Source organism: Homarus americanus, unplaced genomic scaffold (assembly GCF_018991925.1).
Source record: "Homarus americanus isolate GMGI-L3 unplaced genomic scaffold, GMGI_Hamer_2.0 scaffold34921, whole genome shotgun sequence".
NCBI classification, from domain to species: Eukaryota; Metazoa; Arthropoda; class Malacostraca; order Decapoda; family Nephropidae; genus Homarus; species Homarus americanus.
Window position 1 is genome coordinate 22,868,260 of NW_024741901.1, and position 21,173 is coordinate 22,889,432.

The 21,173-nt window shown below is 37.5% G+C and overlaps 2 protein-coding genes across 5 annotated transcripts; one reads left to right on the forward strand and one right to left on the reverse strand.

Moving 5' to 3' along the window:
- Positions 1–1,418: 1,418 nt before the first annotated feature.
- On the forward strand, positions 1,419–11,533 carry LOC121876174. Of its 2 annotated transcripts, none has more exons than XM_042381130.1 (9): positions 1,419–1,572; positions 2,998–3,117; positions 3,723–3,826; positions 4,085–4,216; positions 4,850–5,066; positions 7,262–7,473; positions 8,726–8,942; positions 9,225–9,336; positions 9,612–11,533. In XM_042381130.1, exons 2-9 carry the CDS (start codon positions 3,012–3,014, stop codon positions 9,790–9,792), a joined length of 1,281 nt encoding a protein of 426 aa, XP_042237064.1. In that variant the 5' UTR covers positions 1,419–1,572; positions 2,998–3,011; the 3' UTR covers positions 9,793–11,533. The 2 variants fall into 2 exon arrangements, with proteins under 2 accessions (XP_042237064.1, XP_042237063.1); XM_042381129.1 differs by having other exon boundaries at positions 1,431–1,599.
- Positions 11,534–13,943: 2,410 nt separating this feature from the next.
- On the reverse strand, positions 13,944–20,793 carry LOC121876203 (ubiquitin-60S ribosomal protein L40). 3 transcript variants are annotated; one of them, XM_042381175.1, is made up of 5 exons: positions 20,714–20,793; positions 15,938–16,040; positions 15,517–15,603; positions 15,082–15,208; positions 13,944–14,120 (listed from the first exon to the last, which is right to left on the reverse strand). In XM_042381175.1, exons 1-5 carry the CDS (start codon positions 20,753–20,755, stop codon positions 14,048–14,050), a joined length of 432 nt encoding a protein of 143 aa, XP_042237109.1. In that variant the 5' UTR covers positions 20,756–20,793; the 3' UTR covers positions 13,944–14,047. The 3 variants fall into 3 exon arrangements, with proteins under 3 accessions (XP_042237109.1, XP_042237111.1, XP_042237112.1); XM_042381177.1 differs by lacking the exon at positions 20,714–20,793 and adding an exon at positions 19,124–19,175; XM_042381178.1 differs by lacking the exon at positions 20,714–20,793 and adding an exon at positions 19,070–19,090.
- Between the last annotated feature and the right edge of the window lie 380 nt (positions 20,794–21,173).

Below are 21,173 nucleotides of genomic sequence, written 5' to 3' on the forward strand. Positions count from 1 at the left end.
GAGACATGACTGACTGTCCAAGCGGCTAATGAGCCGATCAGTAGCAAAGAGGATAAAAGTAAAAGTAAACAAAACTTTAAAAATCTTACCTAGCCTTTCCTAACTTGTAAAAAGCTTGAAAACTGCTTTTGAGTTTATGGGTCCCTCATCTGAACACAGGAAACACCACATACTTAACACCGAAAATGTGATTAAGGTAAGGCTTCTATGTTTTTAGGATTTTTTAAATTAGGAAAGGTAAGGTAAGGTTTTAAAATGTTTATTTGTGTTCCTTTTAATATTCTGTCCCACATTTTCCTTCTACTTCAAAGCCCTGCCCACTTTGAACAATCAATATTGTTGGTAATTGGGGGAGGTCATATCAGTTAAAATATTGAAACAAAATATATGAATAGGAAAATTAACTTCCGTGGTCAACCTAAAACGAATCATAACCTAATTTATTTTTTATTTACGTATTTATTTTTTTACGGGGATTAGCCCACCCGGGCACAGGCGGTCCGACTAATTACCCAAATGTAGCCGCAATGAAGTCAAATAATGGGCCTACATGAATAAATCGGACTGCCAATCACTTCTCGACTAGTTTTTGGTGTCACAAAGTCACAAAAAATTGGAAAACTTACTTAAATCTGAGTTAATAGATCGCGTGCATGTACCGAGGGAACAAGTAATTACCCAAATGTAGCCGCAATGAAGTCAAATAATGATCCTACAAGAATAAATCAGGCTGTGAATCACTTCTTGATTATTATTTGGTGTCATAAAGTCACAGAAAATTGGTAAACTTAATTTAATCTGAGGTGTGTTAGGTTAGGTACATGCACTCGATCTATTAACTCAGATTAAATTAAGTTTACCAATTTTTTGTGACTGTGACACCAAATACCAGTCGAGAAGTGATTGGCAGTTCAATTTATTCTTGAAGGATCATCATTTGACTTCATTGCGGCTACATTTGGGTAATTAGTCTGACCCGGCACAGGTCACTGACCCACATCAGGACCTGGGGGGCGAAAATATAATAATGAATAATAATAATATCTCGTATTATTATTATTACAACAATTAATAAAATTAATAGCAAATTAATAAAAACAAAATAATGATAATGATAACCATAAATAAATACAAAAAAAAATCAAGAGTGAGAAACGATATACATTATGTATGTTGTGTTGTCCAGGTAAGAGAAACAATTGAGACCTACAGTTGTGTGTTAATGAGGCAGAGAGACAGATCACCAACCTGGGGCCTGGTCACGATGACTTACAGCAGCAGGGTCTATTATTGTTATTATTATTATATTATTATTATTATTATTATTATTATTATTATTATTATATTTTCGCCACCAGGCTCCGATGTGGGTCATTGACCTGTCCCCTGGTGGGCTAGTATGCAGCACTGTATGTACTAGTGTAGAGTGGGTGTATGACGTCACGACCGAGAGGCAGGGATCCGGATCCAACTGACGACGATGACGTCACACATAACACTCGGCCTCGGCCTCGGACCACAGACTCGAGGCTCAAATAAAACTCGACCTTGTGCAGTAATTAAGAGATACAGGTGTGTAAACTGCAGATATAATCAAAGGTAATTGGTTGATAGGTGAATGAGGTCAGTTTTGTATTGGCCTCTTATAAAGCATTATTAAGGGAAATGTTTAATAAAGTGTTTTTACCTGGTTACTGGTGTAGTCTGTCACAGCCTTAGGTCTGGAGGTAGAGGCACCACAGCTTTTGGTGATAGTTTAAAGTTATTGTCCAGGTAGTTGAGGTGAAGGACTAACCCGCAACCGAATTGATTGAGAACAATTATAAAAACGCCGGATTTTCAATGTTATATTATAGTGGACACTGTTGTAGTTTGTGGAAAGATGTTAAAAAATTAATATTTTAAAAATAAACGCTACTTAACATTAGCGGGTAAGAACAGACCTAACCTAAGAAACCAAGCAAACCTAACCTAACCTAACCTAACAAACCATGCAAACCTAACCTAACCTAACCTAACCTAACCTAACAAACCATGCAAACCTAACCTAACCTAACCTAACCTCCCCGGTATACTAAACAGAAAGAACTTACTATATATATATCAGCTCTTTATAAATTGGACAGTAAAGGTGAAGAACATAGCATTAGAAATAATTTATGGAATTGGGTTAATATTCGTCCATTGGCTGTCCGTAGGTTTCCAATTTTCAGTATTACAGACCACAGACTATTAAAGACCACAGACTATTACAGACCACAGACTATTAAAGACCACAGACTATTACAGACCACAGACTATTAAAGACCAGACATACGGCCATGGTCGTAAAAAATATTTTTCACATTACATATTTTCGAGTCCCGACATTAGTGATCGCGCGTGTACTGATAAAATTTTCGTTTGTAATTCCCTTTAAAATGGCTGGCAAGTGTAAAAGTGAGAGTTTTGTGGTGCCGAGAAGAAAAAGAGACACCCATTTTAGAAATTCCTATGTACAGCTCCTCCCCGACTTACGACGGGGTTAGAGACCCAAATCCAGGTCTTAAGTCGAAAATGCTTAAATAATACTGTACATAGAAAATCTAAAATGGGTGTCTCTTTTTCTTCTCAGCACCACAAAACTCTCACTTTTACGCTTGCCAGCCATTTTAAAGGGAATTACAAACGAAAATTTTCTCTCTCTACTGATGTTGGGACTCGAAAAAACGTAATTTGAAAAATTTTTGGTACGACTGAGGCAGGTCGTAAGTCGAGTAGGTCGTAAGTCTGGGAGGAGCTGTATTATTTTTGCCTCTTCGACTTACGACTTGGTCGTCGGGACGGAACCCCGTCGTAAGTCGAGGAAAGTCTGTATCTTGAAACAGCGTTTTTTGTGGATGCAAGAATACAGTCAGTTCTTGCACCAAAACACATTTCGTCTTTATTGTCAATTCTTTGCCACATTGGACTTATAAAAATTAAAGTTTTACTGTTAACTTCATCTTTTTCTTATAGGTATATTTAGAAGCATGGCAGAGAGTGAGCGGGTGAGGTGCAGGAAGTGCCGCAAACTGCTGCTGTCTAAAGATGAATTTTGCCTTCTTGACGCCCACAGCCAGGACTACCATGATACACGTCAGTTTTACTTAATGGTTTTTCTAACATTTTGGATACTGTGTAACCTCCATTTGACAGAATTATCTCCATTAGTCTGTTAGGTGGAGGGTTTCACATCTAATGGATCCTCGATATAACAGACTTTCATCTCTATATAGTTCATTCATTAGAGGTTTCACATCTAATGAACCCTTGTTATAGCAGACCTTCCTCGCCATTAAATAAAGGTTTTATTTCATTTAAGAAAAGAATAACATAATATTCTGTTGTTTTCATTATACCACATGGAGATTTTGTTCCGTAAATTGCAATTAAAAATTAATTAAGCCGTAATGATAACTTTACAAGGGTAACAAGATTTGAAATCATTGGAATAACTGATTAATTTTTAAATATTTAAGGTTGTTGACTAAGTTTTCAAATCAGTACATTTGGGTGATGTATAACGTATTGTACAGTCACTCAAAAACTATCTCGGGGGGGGGTGTCGATTAATTTTGGCAGGGTTGTCAAAATGCTTTATCCACTGTGTGATATTTTCTCAACACAATTTTGTAAAGATTGTTGTTTGAGTGACTGTAATTTTAAACCAAGTTTTTAATGGTGTTCTTACATGTTTTCAGAGGAAAATATTGATGGTGGAGGCTGTACATCAGTAGACCATCACAGTTGCCTATATTTGTCCGAGGAATCTTTCCCGGACTTCATACTTACTGTAATAAATGAGGTAAGTCTCATGTCAGGGCTGGTACACGCTCTAAAATGTATCTATCCATAATATTTATGCAGGCGTTGACATCAGGGAGTGGCGTAGCCATTAGATAGCTTCTGGTCACACATCGCCTTCCATTGGGAAAACCTTGCAACCTTTATCATGTACAGTACTGGATCTTTAATTGATGGCTCCTCACTGTCTTTATTATAAAATGTGTTTTCAAGATTATTCCCCACTTTTTATGTATTGATATGAACTGATCATTTACAGAGTTCCTGGACCAAAGGGAAGATACATTGTCCAGGCTGTCAGGCTCGAATTGGATCATTCAACTTTGTATCAGGCAGCCAGTGTGCCTGTGGCTCTCATGTTCTACCACAGGTTCACATACTGAGGTCTAAGGCAAGTTAAAAACATTTACTCATTGTAGTTCTCACTCTCCTACCATCCAGCCTCTGAATTATTCTTTCATTTGCCAACATTATTATTCGTGTTATCTTTATGTCTATACCACCTTAGCAGACCCAGTCAGCCCTCTTCAGGCACTTCTTTTCCACACATTGTGATTTCTTTACATCATAACACTACCTGTTTCTTTACCTCAGCTCACACCTCTTCATGCTGTGGTCACCATCCACACTCCTCCTCCAGTCACCAACCAGACTCCATCACTACCAAATAGTCCAAATACATTTCATAATGCTTTAGTGTACACTAACTGTAATTTCACATCTGGGGGAGAACAAAGAGTTGGCACTTTTTGTTTTTCCTTTTGCCATTACACAAGGGTCTTATGATGTAATGCAATTTCGTATTGCATACAAGAATCATGCTATTACCTTTTACACTCTGTGCTTTGCTTATGATAATTCATGATATAACTTAGTGCAATGTACGTACAGGAACTATCAGACCATAATCGTGTCGGTCGTCAACCGATTGGATGACAGTTTAAAAGAATGATAATAGATTTGTCACCAATTTCTATATACAGTTGAATACAGTATATTATTCTCATATTTTTTTCTTTCACAGGTGGATTGGATGAAGGTAGGAGAAGCATTACCCAATCCTGTGTCATTTCCTGACCGTGCTGTTGCTCTGTCTGCCACTACACTGCCCTTTGAGGTCACAACATCTTCATGTTCTCCTGGTGATGATACAACTGACAGTGGGGCTCTTACAACCCATCTCTCTGGTGACAAGATGGACTGTCCGGCTGAGCAACCTTCCCCTCGTACCGACTGTAATGGTAGCTGAAAATAAATTCTTTTAGTCATTTTTGGGCAATTCATTTTATATCCGTGTTGTAGACAGATTGTTGGAATCGTGTCTTAACTGCATTATGTCCAGTGTATGTGGATGGTGAGCCACTGAGAGCTAGCACATGCTCTCAGAGCAGAACAAAGCCTTGGATAATAAACATCAGTCTGGAAAGCTTAAGAATGAGCCAACATAAGACACATCCTCAAAATAGGAACTTGTTATGTGAGGAAATTATATGAAGGTAGCAAGTTCAATACAGTGAAACCTCCATATAACGGAATTCTCTCTCCATATAATCCGTTTGATGAAGTTTTCACACGTAATGGACCCTCGATATAACTCATTTTTCCCTCAATATAGTACGTTAAATAGAGGTTTACCTGCAGATAGATGTTTATAAGGAGATGAAAAAGTTGTATTGAAGCATTTTGGTATTATTGAGGTAGATGGACAAGTTCATTTAGCAGTAGTGAAAATGAATGTCTGTATATCCAGGTAGTGAGAGAGGTGTACTGTAGGTGTTGTTGAAAAGAAAAATTGAGTAAATGTGTAATGGGATATTGGGTAATAGCAGACAGTTCTATTGGTCAGTTGTAATATTAAACCCACATACTTTGCAGTTAGTCAAGGCTATGTACCAACTTCAATCACTTCACTTCATAGTGTACCATTCTGGACTTAAGGTTGATGTTATCTGAAAGAAAACTTATCTCTGGATGATTGGTTAAACTTATATCAATCAATACAAAAAAAGAGGAAGACATACAGAAAGGAAGTTCAATCTTTCTGTGATGTGTTTTGTAGTAAACTTGAAAAAAGTCCTGATTAACACAAACAGAGATTTTAGTATTATATTATACTTGCCTTAGAGTACTGTACCATAATCAAGGTAGAACAACTCCCAATATACAGAATTTATGTTTACTCGTCAGGGACATAACTGTGTGGTGTTGAGTCTCTCACAGACACTGCAGAAGTTATTGGCAAGCTAGTCTCAGCCTCAAGTTATTTCTCTGAGTAAATTCTTTTTGCACGTTGATGTCTTGAAGTTAAGGCAAAAAAAAAATGGATTAGTTGCAATACTTTATATTTCCTTTCATGAGGCTATGTTTAACGGTAACAATACAGTTTTTGGTGGTTGGGGAAAATATCCATCGCCAACTTTATCATTCTCTATTGATGTATTACCCCAGGGTCGAGATTGCCACTCTTTAGACACAACTCTGCAGACTAATATTTGGCCATAAACAACTTCCATACGAATCTAAGTGAACTTTTTGGTTCCTGGAATATTCCTCTGGAAATGTGGAATGAATTACAGGGGAAAGATATAATGTTTTAGGTAGATAATAAACTGTACCAGCAGTTAACAGAGATCATCAGAATCTAATTCCCTTTGGATGATTTCCAAGTTTAGACATACCTGTAAATGTTTTTATTTCTCAGCCTCATCTTCTAAAAATAGCAAATGCCCCTCTCTCTCTTTGCCCAGGTCATGCTGTAAAATCATAGTATAACATTAGCAGGCATCTTAAAGGGAACTCATTAATTTTCATTTACATGTCTTAAGTCTTGTTCATCCAAATCATACATTTATAAATTCAATACTTGAGTAATTAAGATCACTCAACCAAACTACAAAGTGAGGCATCATAGAGGGTAAACCCCTTCTGTGGCATGGTCATCTTAAGAGAAATTTTAATAAACGCCATTAAGGGTTGTGGTCTTCAGCCTCAACCTTCACCTCCCCAAAAGTAAGTTTAGTTTAATGTTTATATTACAAGAGTTACTGACTTTGTTAGTTTGGCCTGGAGCGCTTTCATTAACTCTCGTGACTGGTTTTTAGATCTTTCAGGTTACTCATCAAAGGACCATGAGCCATGAATGTAGGACTGAAGCATGATATCCCATTATGAGTTACCAGGAATCCTTCTGTTCCCTGAACAAGGCATAATGCTGTACCTGCTACAGTAGTTCAGTGTGAAGAGTGGAGCTGGGAAGCCAAGCATGCTGGCTGTTTGAATTTTAATCACAGTTTTATGTCATTTCAAGATTATCGTAAACTGTGAGGTGATATATTATTGTATGTGAACAGTACATATTATAAGATTCCTTGTGAAGAGTTTGCTCATAATAAATTGGAGTTTAACATATTAATTAGCATTCACATTTTCAAAACAGATTTAAGTGATACTTCCTCAAAGTCAAAAAAAGGAATATATAAAAGTGGTGAAGCAAGAGAATCGGGACGACATAGTACAAGACGTAGACGTTGTAAGGCCAGAGAGGAAACTGAAAATGATCACACAACAGTAACGAGCGCCTCCACTGATGAAGAGTTGCTTGTGTCATCATCACGATTCCAAGTGTTAGCTGAAGAAGAACTAACTGAGGTACAGTTATAATACCTGAGCTGAGGCATTAGTAAACACGCTATAATTCGTTTTATATGGATACAGTTTTATTTATTACTGTAGTATATACAATACAGTACAGTGAAACCTCTATTAACGGACTGTACAGAGATGAAAGTGTTATATTGAAGTTCAGTGAGATGTGAAACCTCTGTCTACGTCATGAACTATAAAGAGATGAATGACCACTATATCGAAGTTCCGTGAGATATGAGCCGCCGCCCCTCACAGATTATATGAAGAGAGAAGTCTGTTATATGGAGGTTGCACTGTACAGTACAGTACTTAGTTAACAGCATTTTCCCTGTAGCCAGACAGTTCTTGTTATTACACTTGCCTTGTTTGGGGTTCTGGGTAGTCTGTACAAGCTACAAAGTAACATCTCAAAGATTTACAAATCATAATTTAAAGAATCACTGTACAGTTGCTTTAAAAAACTATCTTTACAAACTTTTGTCTAGACAATATGACACAATGGGCAAAGGATTTGACAGCCCTACTGAGACAACAGGAGTCGCAGTGTTCATTCTGAAATTCATCGATGACCCCAAGTAGAGATAGTTTTTGAGTGACTTTACAGTATAATATTATAAACACGTACTGTAAGGAAGGTAATGGCTAGACGAAGGTACAGTACTACTGTACATGATTGTTTGGGTAAGACGGTTTATAGTATCTTGGTTACTAGTAACGAGACTATAGATAATACTGTACGGTACTGTAGTCTGAATATGAATAAAGTAAATATGGAATTATAATTAAGCAGTTGTTATTACTTATTCAAAATTGGTTGGAAGTGATTGGTATACAGTACAATATATCTAAATATTGCTGTACTTTTTGCAGTTCACAGAATAAGTCGACCATAAACCCATCAAGAGTATTCCACAACATAATAACAATCACACATACTGTACTGTATATATAATGAGTGTTTTCCTCATTAAGGTATAGTAACACACCTTTTGTAGCATACCAGTGTGTGAAAAGCCTGAGACAGGATGAAGTACAGTCAACTACTAGTCCGAATCACCTCTCCCATTGAACCACGAACCTCGAAATTAAGACCCGTGAACCCAAAGCAGTAGACTGATACATTATTCTGTCCATAAACGTTTCTGAATCGTGAGCCTGAATCTCGGGGTTTGTGGTTCATGGGGAGAGGACTTTAGCAGTTGACAGTACATTCTTATAAGTAGCAGTAAAGTGTTGTTGTTGTTATTGTATACAGGATGAAGGAGACGAGGTGACCACAGATGATGAAGACCAACCTCCTGAGTACCTAAAGTGTCCCGTGTGTCTGGACGTGCTGTACAGTCCTCTCGTTGCCCGCCCCTGTGGACACATATTCTGCGAGCCCTGTCTGCGACGCCTGGCGCGACCAAATCCCACCCACACACTCTGTCCTATGTGCAGGCAGATAATTGGCCAGTGCATGCCTTGTCCCAGTGAGTGAGAACAAACATAACTCTTACAACATAAGAACTAAACATTACCTTATGTTCATAATGTTATTACTGTAGTCCATAAAGTAAGTACTGTGCATACATTGACCTAGTACGGTGAAACCTCTATCTAAAGAACTATATGAAGGTAAAAGTCCAATATATCGAGGGTCCATTAAATGTGAAACCCTGTCTCACTGATTATAAGTTGAGGGGCGTCCATTATATGGGGGATTAAACTGTAATTCAATACCTGTATTTATCTTATTCTTACATGTAACTTAGAATTGGCAACTGAGGTACGGGAAAAGTTCTCGGAGTTGTATGGACGCCGACGCCAGTACGAACAACAGCACAACAGTCAACACATGCCTCTTCCTTGGCTCAAACACTTCAGGTTTGTAACTTGTTTAGTATAGTGTTGTGTTCATAAAGTAAGTTTTATTATTGTATAATTGGTATTTTAGTCTTATGGTAAAATCAGTGTCTATGTCATAGTGAAAGCTTCAGTTAAATGAAAAATATATACAGTACATGTATATATTTTTTTTTAATAAATTTTGCACCTCACTTGCCTTTACCATATTTCACTTTTTTTGTCTTGACAAAAATGACCATATTGATAGTTAAATACAAACATCTGTATTAAGGATATTTCTTTTAACATTTCAGGTTCAGACAATTTCAGTACAACAGCCGCGGCTGGGTTGAGAGAGCGGGAGGCTGGCGGACAGTAATATGTATGATGTCGTTGAATATCTTGGGTATTGGAATCTTATTATATCTGGGAAGACCTGTTAAGGTTCAGCCAGACCTTCATGTTCATCCAGACTCTTCCTTGGGTGCAGAATGATGTAAGATGAAAATCAGAATATCTGTACCTATATGTAAATGTTATTGTACATTATTCTCAGATTAGGAGTTTATGCATATGTACAGTTCTGTATATACCTGCATTAATGATTTATGTGACCAAATCAGAAAATGTACAGATATGATGTAATCATCACTATGAGATCTATCTCCATTAATACCCCCATCCCTCTTCAGTACTGTACACAACTGTGTTAAAGTGACCTGACTTTAATGTTAGTATTAGTGTGTCTTCCCTAACAGCCATCACCCTCACAGGAGAGTAACAGCACAGGCGTTCCCTTTAGTAAACAAGGTTGAGTTATCCTTGATGGTTGTCAGACATCTACTCCAAGTTGCTCCTTCCCACTCATCAGGTGGTTCCTGTGTGTACTACGCATACAACTTTAGAGATTACTGCTGCACCTCTAATTCCTGAAGGTTTTTTTGGCCATGTCATGCAGTCCTCAGTGTTAGTAAGTAGATAAAGCTTACCTACTTATTTTTTGTTACAAGTGCTAATTAGAGTTTACTAAAGATACAATTTGAATACAGCAGACTAGCCATTTGGTGGAAGCTGACAACGCTCACTCTGTGAAGGTGTCAGCAGATTTGTCAGCTTTGCACATGAAATCTAAAAAAATTACTCTTGATCTTTTTGTAAGTAATTACCAAGTGGTACAGTCAGGTTTGATATCCCATTTTTAGTCCAATGCTGTACAAATTACAATGGTAAGAATGTGGGAAATGGTGTTATTTGTTTTTATAGCACCAGTATTTCTTGCTATCTGTTCACTACTTCTACTGTAGTGCTACTTTCACCCCTATGTAGATCTTCACACTACCTATATCACTGCCTTATTGTGTAAAAATTTAAATGTAGAAGCAGGATCACCATCTGCTAAAGTAGTTCTAACAGCAGGAACGATTTTATAAAAAAATAGATAACCGGAACAGCATTCTGGTTTGTTACACTCCAGCTCTGCTCTCAATACTGTAGTCGTTTCAATTTCAAAATCACAATACTTTGTTAGTTTATCAGTTGTACATAAGGATAGCGGCTTTGTTAGTTTTACAGCAATCAACTTATGGTTGTTGGTTCATGTCTGGGGTGTCTCATGTCTACCCAGCTGTTGATGGGTATCTGTACCCAACTTTATGGAAGGCAAAAGTGAAGGCAGTTGAGTGCAGGGCCAGTCACGTGCCTCTTGAGTGCCGAAGGCTCAGTGTACGGTCACTCAGGAACTTATTAACTACAACTCACCAGAAAAGTCAGACCAAGGCAAGGTAGCCCCTCATGTAGTCTCATAGATATCAATTTTGGTAACCATGATCTTTAACCCAAAGTCTGCCTCTTACCCTTCCCTATATCATGTTACAAGAGACATTTACTAAGTCTGCCACTATTTTTACTTCTAAAAGTCAGCTTAGGACTTCATACTACTGTACTATGTTCCACTCAATGTAAACACCTTGGTACTGGGCTATGTTTTCCTCTGCTCCATCCATTGCAGTCTTGTCAACTAAAGTGAGTATGGCATTCCACTTCAAGCCACTAAGTGTTTCACTCAACAGCTCACACATTAGTATTGACAAGGCATTTCCCAGATATGCTCAGCCAATTGTTGTTATAACTAACTACTGTACAGTAAAACACGAGAAAAGATTGGACCAATACAGTCAGATACCGGCGAGCTCACTGATAACGACGGAGAAATGAGCAATAATTTGAATAAATATTTTTCAACAGTTTTCATCACCGAAAATTTAAAAATGATACCCGAGGCACCGACTCTATTCAGAGAGAGTGAAGAAAACAAATTAAGTGAGATAGTAGTGACTAGTAACGATGTTAGTAAGCAAATAGACAAACTAAAGCCTAATAAGGCACCTGGTCCCGATGAGATATTTGCCAGAGTATTAAAGGAATGTAAGGAAGAGCTTAGTATGCCCTTAGCAAAGTTGTTTAACATGTCCTTAAAAACAGGTGTAGTACCAGAATCCTGGAGGATAGCGAATGTAATACCGATTTTCAAGAAGGGGGATAGATCACTATCCTCTAACTACCGCCCAATCAGTCTAACATCAGTAGTAGGCAAATTACTGGAAGCAATTATTTCAAACTCTATTCGAAATCACCTGGAGAAGCACCGATTGATCAATGATTCCCAGCATGGCTTCACAAGCGGACGTTCTTGTCTAACTAATCTATTAACATTCTTTTCATCAGTTTTCGAATCGGTGGACGAGGGGCACAATTATGATGTGGTATATCTCGACTTTAGCAAAGCCTTCGACAGAGTCCCCCACGAAAGACTAATTAGAAAGGTAGAAGCTCATGGCATCAAAGGTAACATCCTTAAATGGATTAGGGCGTGGTTACAGGACAGGAAACAGCGAGTGAGCATTAACGGCACTAAGTCCCATTGGAGCAACGTCACAAGTGGAGTTCCCCAAGGCTCAGTACTTGGACCATTATTATTTATTATATACATAAACGACATAGATATCGGCATAGACAGCAATATAAGTAAATTTGCTGATGACACTAAAATAGGACGTGTTATTAAATCTGACGAGGACTCAGCAAAACTACAGGAAGATCTAAACAAATTTTTCGAATGGTCTGAAAAATGGCAGATGAAATTCAACGTGGACAAATGTAAATTACTCAGTATAGGAGATGTAAACAGGGAAACCAGATACCAGATGAACAATGATGCCATAGAGAAATCCGACTGCGAGAGAGATTTAGGAGTAATGATAAGTAGGAACCTTAAGCCAAGTAAACAATGTGTTTTTGCTCATAACAAGGCTAATAAAGTACTTGGGTTCATACAAAGGAGTGTTAGTTACAAGACTAGCGAGGTCATCCTAAAACTGTATCTTGCTCTTGTCAGACCACACCTGGATTACGCAGTTCAGTTCTGGTCACCGTATTACAGAATGGACATAGAATCATTGGAAAGAATTCAGAGGAGAATGACAAGACTAATCCTGGGCATTAGGAACCTTGAGTATAGAGACAGGTTAAAGCATCTTAATTTGCACTCCCTCGAGAGACCTGATAGAGGTGTATAAGTGGAAGTCAGGGCTAACAAAGGTACTCAAACTATCCAACCAGGAGCGAACTCGTAACAATGGTTTTAAATTAGACAAATTTAGATTTAGGCGTGAAATAGGTAAACACTGGTTTGGAAACAGAGTAGTGGATGAATGGAACAAGGTACCAAATATCATCATTAACTCAAATACGCTGAATAGCTTCAAACATAGGTTGGATGCTTATATGAGCAATAGGGGTTGGGTGTAAATAGGACTGCCCAGTATGGGCCAATAGGCCTGCTGCAGTTTCCTCCATTCTTATGTTCTTATGTCTTACAAGATACTGTATAGGTATACCTATACAGTATTGTACTATATCTTTCCTCTGGTTTGGGGTTCCACCTTAAAGTTTAATATCAGCTGTACAATGAAACAGGTATTGTTTCAGATACAGTACTGTAAACACTACAGTACACAGTTGTAGATGTGCCTCTAAATTTTCTGGAGGACAGGTAACCCAGTCAGCACTCTCATAGTGGAGGGGTCGGGTCAGGTCAGACTACTGCATAATGTTTCTTCACTAAATATAACAGAAGAGCTTTTATTAGAATTTGTTTTACTTATTATCCATTAATTTAAGCATTTCATAACATACTGGCACATGTACAGTACTTTCTCATACTTATTTTGGGAAAATTAACAAAAAACAATACCAAGGGTTGCTGGGTCAAGTGATGCATGTTTGAATGCGCGGAGGAGAGGTTATGAGGTTTACATTAAAAACCCCAAAACAGACTTGAAAGGGACTACTACATGGAGAGCTGCCATCATGTAATCACAGCTAACCTGCACAAGTGTAAACTGACCATAAACCAGTCTCCATGATGTATTAGAAAACTGTGCTGTATGTTGTCATTTAAACTTCAGTGTTCCAAAGTTACTGCACAGTACTAGTTTATATTATACTCTGTTCTAGATTTATTTGTCTGCCACATTAATTACAGTAGTTCCATTTATCTGATCTCCTTACTTATGTCTTTCTTTCAGTTAAAATGTAACTTATCTTTCATACATTCTTAACAAGGTCAATGAATTAAAACAAATTACTGTATTGGAGACTTACTTCCTTTATTTGATAATTCAACCACAAAATTAATAGTATTTCATCTCCACTTTTTTTTAATGAGTAATAAACTCTATCAACACAAAATTTAACCCTTGATCTTCTTCTTGGGGCGAATGTTGGAGGTGTGTCCACACTTCTTCTTACGGCAGTTTGTGGCTCTGAAATTAAACGAGAGCTGATAAAAACCATTGGAAATATCGATAACAAAGTTCAACAAAATCCTAACCTCAGATGGAAATTTCACAGCATAGTTTTGTGTCGGGTAAAACACCTCAGAAGAGGGAACCTTCCAGTAGCTCATCATGCACAGGAAAAAATAAAAAAGCCATTACTACCAGACATATCCAAATGTTCTCTACCAAACAAACTATCATGTCTATTGACTGCTGTACTGTACTTACTATCATAATAAGACTAGAATTCACAAAAACGAAATTACAACTCTCCCAAGTTAAGGATATTTGACAGGCCGAGCTAGAAGTAGATAATATGAAAGGGGTCTCTGGAGATTAAAAATTAGCCACACCAAGAACTCACTGGTTTGAAGGAGATCCACCAGCATCTAACTAAATGTATATAGTGGCATTATTCCTGCATTAAGGCGGTCGGTCATGGGGGGGGGGGGAAGGAGTACAGTACACATATCTGTTGTCTTTAAAAAAAAACTAGAGTTGACTGAACTTCCATACACTTCCCTAACTTCTTCACTCTATATATTTCTTAATCATTACTTGAACTCCTTTCCTGTGAACAAAAGTTCATAGGGAATCTCAAGCCTTGTTTTCCCCTTAAGTATTAACCTTTCTTATTTTGAAGAAAAGGACAATACAATACAGTTCATAACTGTACTCCTTACCCAACTTCTTCACACTAATTTTTGTTTAATTATATTCTCGCTTTCAACAGCCTATGGCCGTTGGTGGTTTCCCTAAGCTGAATAAAAGTTTGGCAGAAGCCAGAATAAAATTATAAAGGGCGGGAATCGCAGTGAAAGGGTTAAGGAATAAGGATACAGTATTCATGAATTGAGCAAATACACATCCTGTACCTGAAATCTCTATTTTAGTCAAAAAAGAGAAAGCCATCTTATAAAACCCATCTATAGCGTGTTGCTCCCACCTTGGATGGAGACGAGCGTAACACTTGCGACAGATCATTTTATTGCAGTTGTACTTCTCTGCCAGAAGCTTCAAGGAAGGCTCAATTACACCACCACGCAGACGCAAAACCAAATGGAGAGTCGACTCTGTAGATATATTTTAAAAGATTAATAATTTTTTATACATACACAAAAAGGCATGAACAAGTTATTCAAGTTTGATATCTTTGACACGTGTTCTCTAGATTGAGGTAAAATTTACTCAGAATTTATGTTTAATAACAATAATATCCATTACGTAACAAATTACTTAAACACTGTACCGGGACGTGTTCCTCGAGTGTGGGTGTCGTAACTCGAGGACTGCTGGTACAGATGTGACCGATGTAGGTATAATAAATATTACATTACATAAACTACCCGCTCACTTCACAAAACACACAAGCTAGACATACCCTTCTGGATGTTGTAATCTGAGAGAGTGCGTCCATCTTCAAGCTGCTTTCCGGCGAAGATGAGTCGCTGTTGATCGGGAGGAATACCTGTCGAGATCACATAAGTTAGGAACACTTTATACATTACCTACATAGATAAAGTACTGTACTTTTAAGTGAAAGGTAGGCTGCATAATATGCCCTATATGCACTAAAACCAAACATATTACATACCTCCCACCCATTTTATATATATATATAAGCTTAAAAATAATTAAGAGCTAGCAATCTATACAGAGATGAAAGCCCATTATATTGAGTGTCCGTTAGATGTGAAGCCCCCCCCCCCCCAACAAATTATATGGAAAAGTATGTCTGTTACATCAGGGTTTCACTGCACTGTGTATGGATACTGTACTACAAAGCACTGAACCAAACTGACCTTCCTTATCTTGGATCTTGGCCTTCACATTTTCAATAGTGTCCGAGGGTTCCACCTCAAGGGTGATGGTTTTACCCGTTAGGGTCTTCACGAAGATCTGCATCTGAGGAGTAAATATAACCCCTTTTACTTTAAGGGCAACAAACATGGAAACATCCTACAACTGCAAAATTTATTGATATTGTGTAGAGGTCATTGGCAAGCTTCTTTACACAAAGCAGAGACATAACCACCAATAAGGGTCTTTGTTTTTACACAAGTTCACATCTCCCTCTTTCTTTACCTAAATTGTGACGTCCCAGGTTGCGGATCTGACAGACTTTCTGCCTCTTTATACACAATTGCAGCGTCTCAATTGTTTCTCTTACTTTGACAACACAACATATATACTCTTTGGTATTATTTTTTTATTTCTGTATTTATGCCTAATGCCTTGGAAGAACTTGTTAGGTGACCAAGAACAAATTGGAAGGCCTGGTATTGTTGTGGAAGTTGAAAGTAAATTCGGGAAATCAATATACTGTAGCTACCACGGTGGTCAGAGGAGTTTGGGAATTAGATGACATGGAGGCAAGAGACAAAAATATATATATATATATATATTTTTTTATTATACCTGTACGTGACCGGAGCGCTGAAACTTGTTTATCTTAATTCAACGTCTTGTAAACCCTGGGAATATCATTTATAGAGGGTATATAATACACTTGGTTAACTCTTACACACAAAATGGTGAATCAGTGTACATTTTGTGGATCCATAGACTGGCATTCATATACAAAACAATGGTCAAACTTTGGAAGGGCATTAAAAGTTGGGTACCCTACAAGAAATAACAAGGAACATTATTGGCTATATTTTGCAAGATATTTGTTTCAAGTGCAACAAAAACATCAATGCAATTCTCCATCATTTCCTGTTATAAGTTACTTCACCTCCCTCATGTAAGGCAGGTATTTATTTATAAGACTAGGAGGACTATCACAGATTAGGAAAGGTTAGGTCAGACTTTCAATGGCTTTTTGTTTGTTTTAACCCCACATCTTCAAAGCCCTACCGACTTACACAAATCATGGTCATAACTCATTCAGCATGCATTAGTGCAGGAAATATAAGGCCATTCCTTCAAATAACCATCAAGATCAGTAATTATGGTGGGTGTTTTTTTTACAGTTTTTTACATTGATTACTTTCAGTTCTATTAATTTTCTTGTGTAAATACGTATTTTCTAAATATAGATATAGGCAAGTTAAGAAAAAGGTTAGGTTAGGATTTGTTAGGTTCGCACACGATTTCATTTTTTTCCTCACATAATCCAGTATCCTATAATAAAATAAGTAAAAACTGGGTATTTGTAAACCCATTTTTAATGAAAAAACGGCAAACAGTCACGATCCGAATAATTACAGAATTCACGTTTGGTATTTTTGCATTTTCAACCAACAGGTTTAGACTTCAGCCTCTCGAGCCAGTTCCTGGACCCCACACTGCTAATTAAGTTATTAATTTTAGGTTTGGTTGGTTTTCAATATTAAAATAGAATAAAACATCACGAGACAAATTGGTTGAAAATACTTTTAAAACTTTTCCATCCAAAGCATACAGCACAGCTACCCACTAGACTTAGAACATAAGAAAATAAGGAGTCTGCAATAGGCCGGTTGGCCTGTGCATGGCAGCTCCTGTCGAGAGTTACTACCACTCTCTATCATCCATGAATCTATCTAGCCTCCTTTTGAAACTTTCCAGAGTTCCAGCACTTACTGTACTACAAAGTTGCTAAGCTTGTTCCACTCGTCCACCACCCTATTTGTGAACCAGTTCCTTCCTATCTCCCTCCTAAACCTAAACTTATCCAACTTAAATCCGTTGCTCCGAGTCCTATCCTGCTCGGATATTATAAGAACTTTATCTATATCTCCTTTATTGATTCCTTTCACCCACTTAAATACTTCTATCATATCTCCCCGCACTCTTCGTCTTTCTAGGGAATGCAAGTTAAGTTTCTTTAACCTATCCTGATATGGAAGGTTTCTAAGTCCCGGAATCATTTTGGTCATTCTTCGCTGCACCGACTCTAGTGAATTTATATCCATTCTATAATAGGGGCACCAGAACTGAACCGCATAATCGAGGTGTGGCCTAACTAGCGCAAGATATAGTTGCAATAAGACCTCTGCACTCTTGTTACTTACACTTCTAGATATAAAACCCAATACTCTGTTTGCCTTATTTCGAACATTAACGCACTGTTTTTTAGGCCGTAGGTCCGGGCTTACAAGTACCCCTAGGTCTCTTTCACAAGTCGACTGCTCTAGGTTGATGTTAAGGCTGTATACATTAAGTACGCTGCACTTGCTGGTGTTGAATTTCATTTGCCATTTTTCAGACCACTCCTGCAGTTTATTTAGATCCTCCTGTAATGCATTTGCATCCTGCCCTGAATTAATTTGCCGCCCTATTTTGGTGTCATCCACAAACTTTCTTAGTTACTGCTACATTATACATCAGACAAAACGAATAAACCTAACAACCTTGGTTAGTTAGGTAGTTTGACATGGTTCATTTCATCACTGGTATTCATTATAAGGCAGTAGTGTTGGGCAGCATCCCAGACAACCTATGGATACACCGTCTAGCACCAGGGTGGTCAGGGCAGAGAAACTCCTAGATACATTAAGAATAATTCCTTCCCATTAGATGTTTGCGAAGGGGCTTAAACGTCATAAACTATTACCCAGTTCATTATTAATTTGTTTTCATCCTCAATGTTTGATAAGGGACCATAGGCCTAAACCTAACATTACGGGGATACATGTGGACAACTACCTCTTAATCACCTTTTCTACCGTATTTCACCTTTACTTTCATTAAATCTATCTACCTGTCAATTTTGTCAACATTGAAGGTAATATTTATCATAATTAATTATACTCTACCGTCAATTTAAAATCAAACAGAATAAAAACAACCCAAGAATGATAACGTTCCTCTCTGAAAACCTGTGTCCTGTATTATATCACTCATCATCCTCTCACAGGGTTAAGATACAACAAATATATGTCAACTATCCACTACTACTAGTGTTTAAAAATATATTGAACCCTGTATTTGAGGAGCAATTGAGTTACTTATGGTTAAAAAAGAGAGAAAGGTGTAAAGGAGTGGAGCAGCTCGTTCCTCACCTTCGCAGCTGATGGGAGAAGAACGCTGAGGATTGTGGGACCAAAACAAACCGCCGCACCAAGGCCTTGTACTTTCTCATAGTTTTATTTAATTAAAATGAATTGCTGATGATAATTTTAAAATAAATTAAATACATAAATATCCATAATTTATGTAATATTGACCTTTCATCTATAACATTTAAGTTGCTAGTTTAATTAAATTTCAAAATATGTTACTTTTAAACTACCCCAATGGCGGGGTTTTTAAATGTTCTTCTCCTGTGATACCTTAAAAAGTAGTTAATTTCTTGGTTAATTTTGGTGATTTATGTTTATATTTGCGTAATTTAAGTGTATTCCGGGGTAGGCTTTTTATATCGGGTTCTCTGGTTGTAATACTACTTAATGAGCTTGTGCTTTACTTCACTGTGCTTCACTTTATCCTCTTGCCAACATAATATATTCAGGGCAGGACCGAGGTGCCTAATCCCATGAAAACATTAACTCTTACATATATATGCAAGTAAATCACTGTAGGTGCGCGTGATCTAGGTATATGCTGATAACCACAAGGAAAGAAGAAAACACCAAGTTCCCAAGCGCTTTCGTGTAATTCACATCTTCAGGGGTGAGTACAGTCTGTACTCACCCCTGAAGATGTGAATTACATGAAAGCGCTTGGGAACTTGGTGTTTTCTTCTTTCCTTGTGGTTATCAACATATAAAACTTGATAATAGGCGGAAAATTAAGCAAAAACACTATTTTTCATGCGGAATGTCACACACACACACACACATACTGAAACACTACCATACATTAAATGAAATAGCCACAGTTTGACTGTCCCTTAAAAAAATACTACTCACAGGTCATTAAACAGTTGAATAGTGGTGTGTGTGTGTGGGTGGTGTTTCTTTTTCATGTTGGAATGAGAAATACTCCTCTCCCACCAGTCTCCTAATACCAGTAGCAGTCTATCATTATAACCAGTGATCACCTACCTTACAGTCACATCAACCACAGTTATTATTACTTGTAGCTCTAACCTCACTTCTACAGCAGTACATCTGGCTAGTGAGTGTCAACCGTGGTGTTTCTCAGCACTGTTGGATGTGTCGTATCGTCCCCAGGTCAAACTACAACAACTGTAGTATTCATTTCCTTCTACTTTTCTAGTCATGGTTAAATTATTTACAGTGAACATATGCTTTCATTTACGCTCCTAAATCTACCACACAAATAATAATCTCTATTATGAAAAAAAGAATAAACAATTATCACAGTACAGTATAGTCAAGTTATTATCAGTGAATGATTTAAGGTTGTGTTAGGTTAATATTGTTTGGTTAGGGTTATTATGTTATGTTACCGTTACTTTAGGTTAATATTAGACATAGTTGTGTGCATAAGTTTTATCTCCACGTTTCTGGAACTTTGCTTTAATGAGTTTAATGAAACGTTATTGGAACCAAACTTCTGCCCTACGGGAAAAACGTTGCAGTAGTGTTCTAATTATAACGTTTAAATAATAATAAATTGCTTTGACTATCATAATGAATCACACAAATTACACTTAAATCTAGCAGTAGGTACACACCCTGACTTACACAAACCCAATTGTACGCATAAACAAATCCAATAATACGCATTCCCGGACCTCACCATACGCACACAGAGAGCGCGGAAGTAACTATTGATCAGGGGTTCAGCGCTCTGCTGGACCCCGGCTTCAGTGATGCCAAAACCCGCTACACTAAACCTGGGTCATAATGTTACACTCAACTTTAATTTTCTTGGAAATCAAGCCTATTTTGAGTCAACAAATTAATTGCGTAAGAACAGTACTCTACTCATTTTGCAATAGTATCAGATTACGTAGTTCTTGATTAAAATTGTTTCTTCCGAAGAGAGAATCTATAAAAGTGTACAAATATATCGTACATGGAAACAGTACAATTGGCTTGGTGTCCTGCAAGCGTGCCTAGTGTCACCCAAATAGCTGCCTCTCACGCCATCAATGTACACTACAGAAATCCGTAAGTGTTCGGCTTCATTGTGTTGACGTAT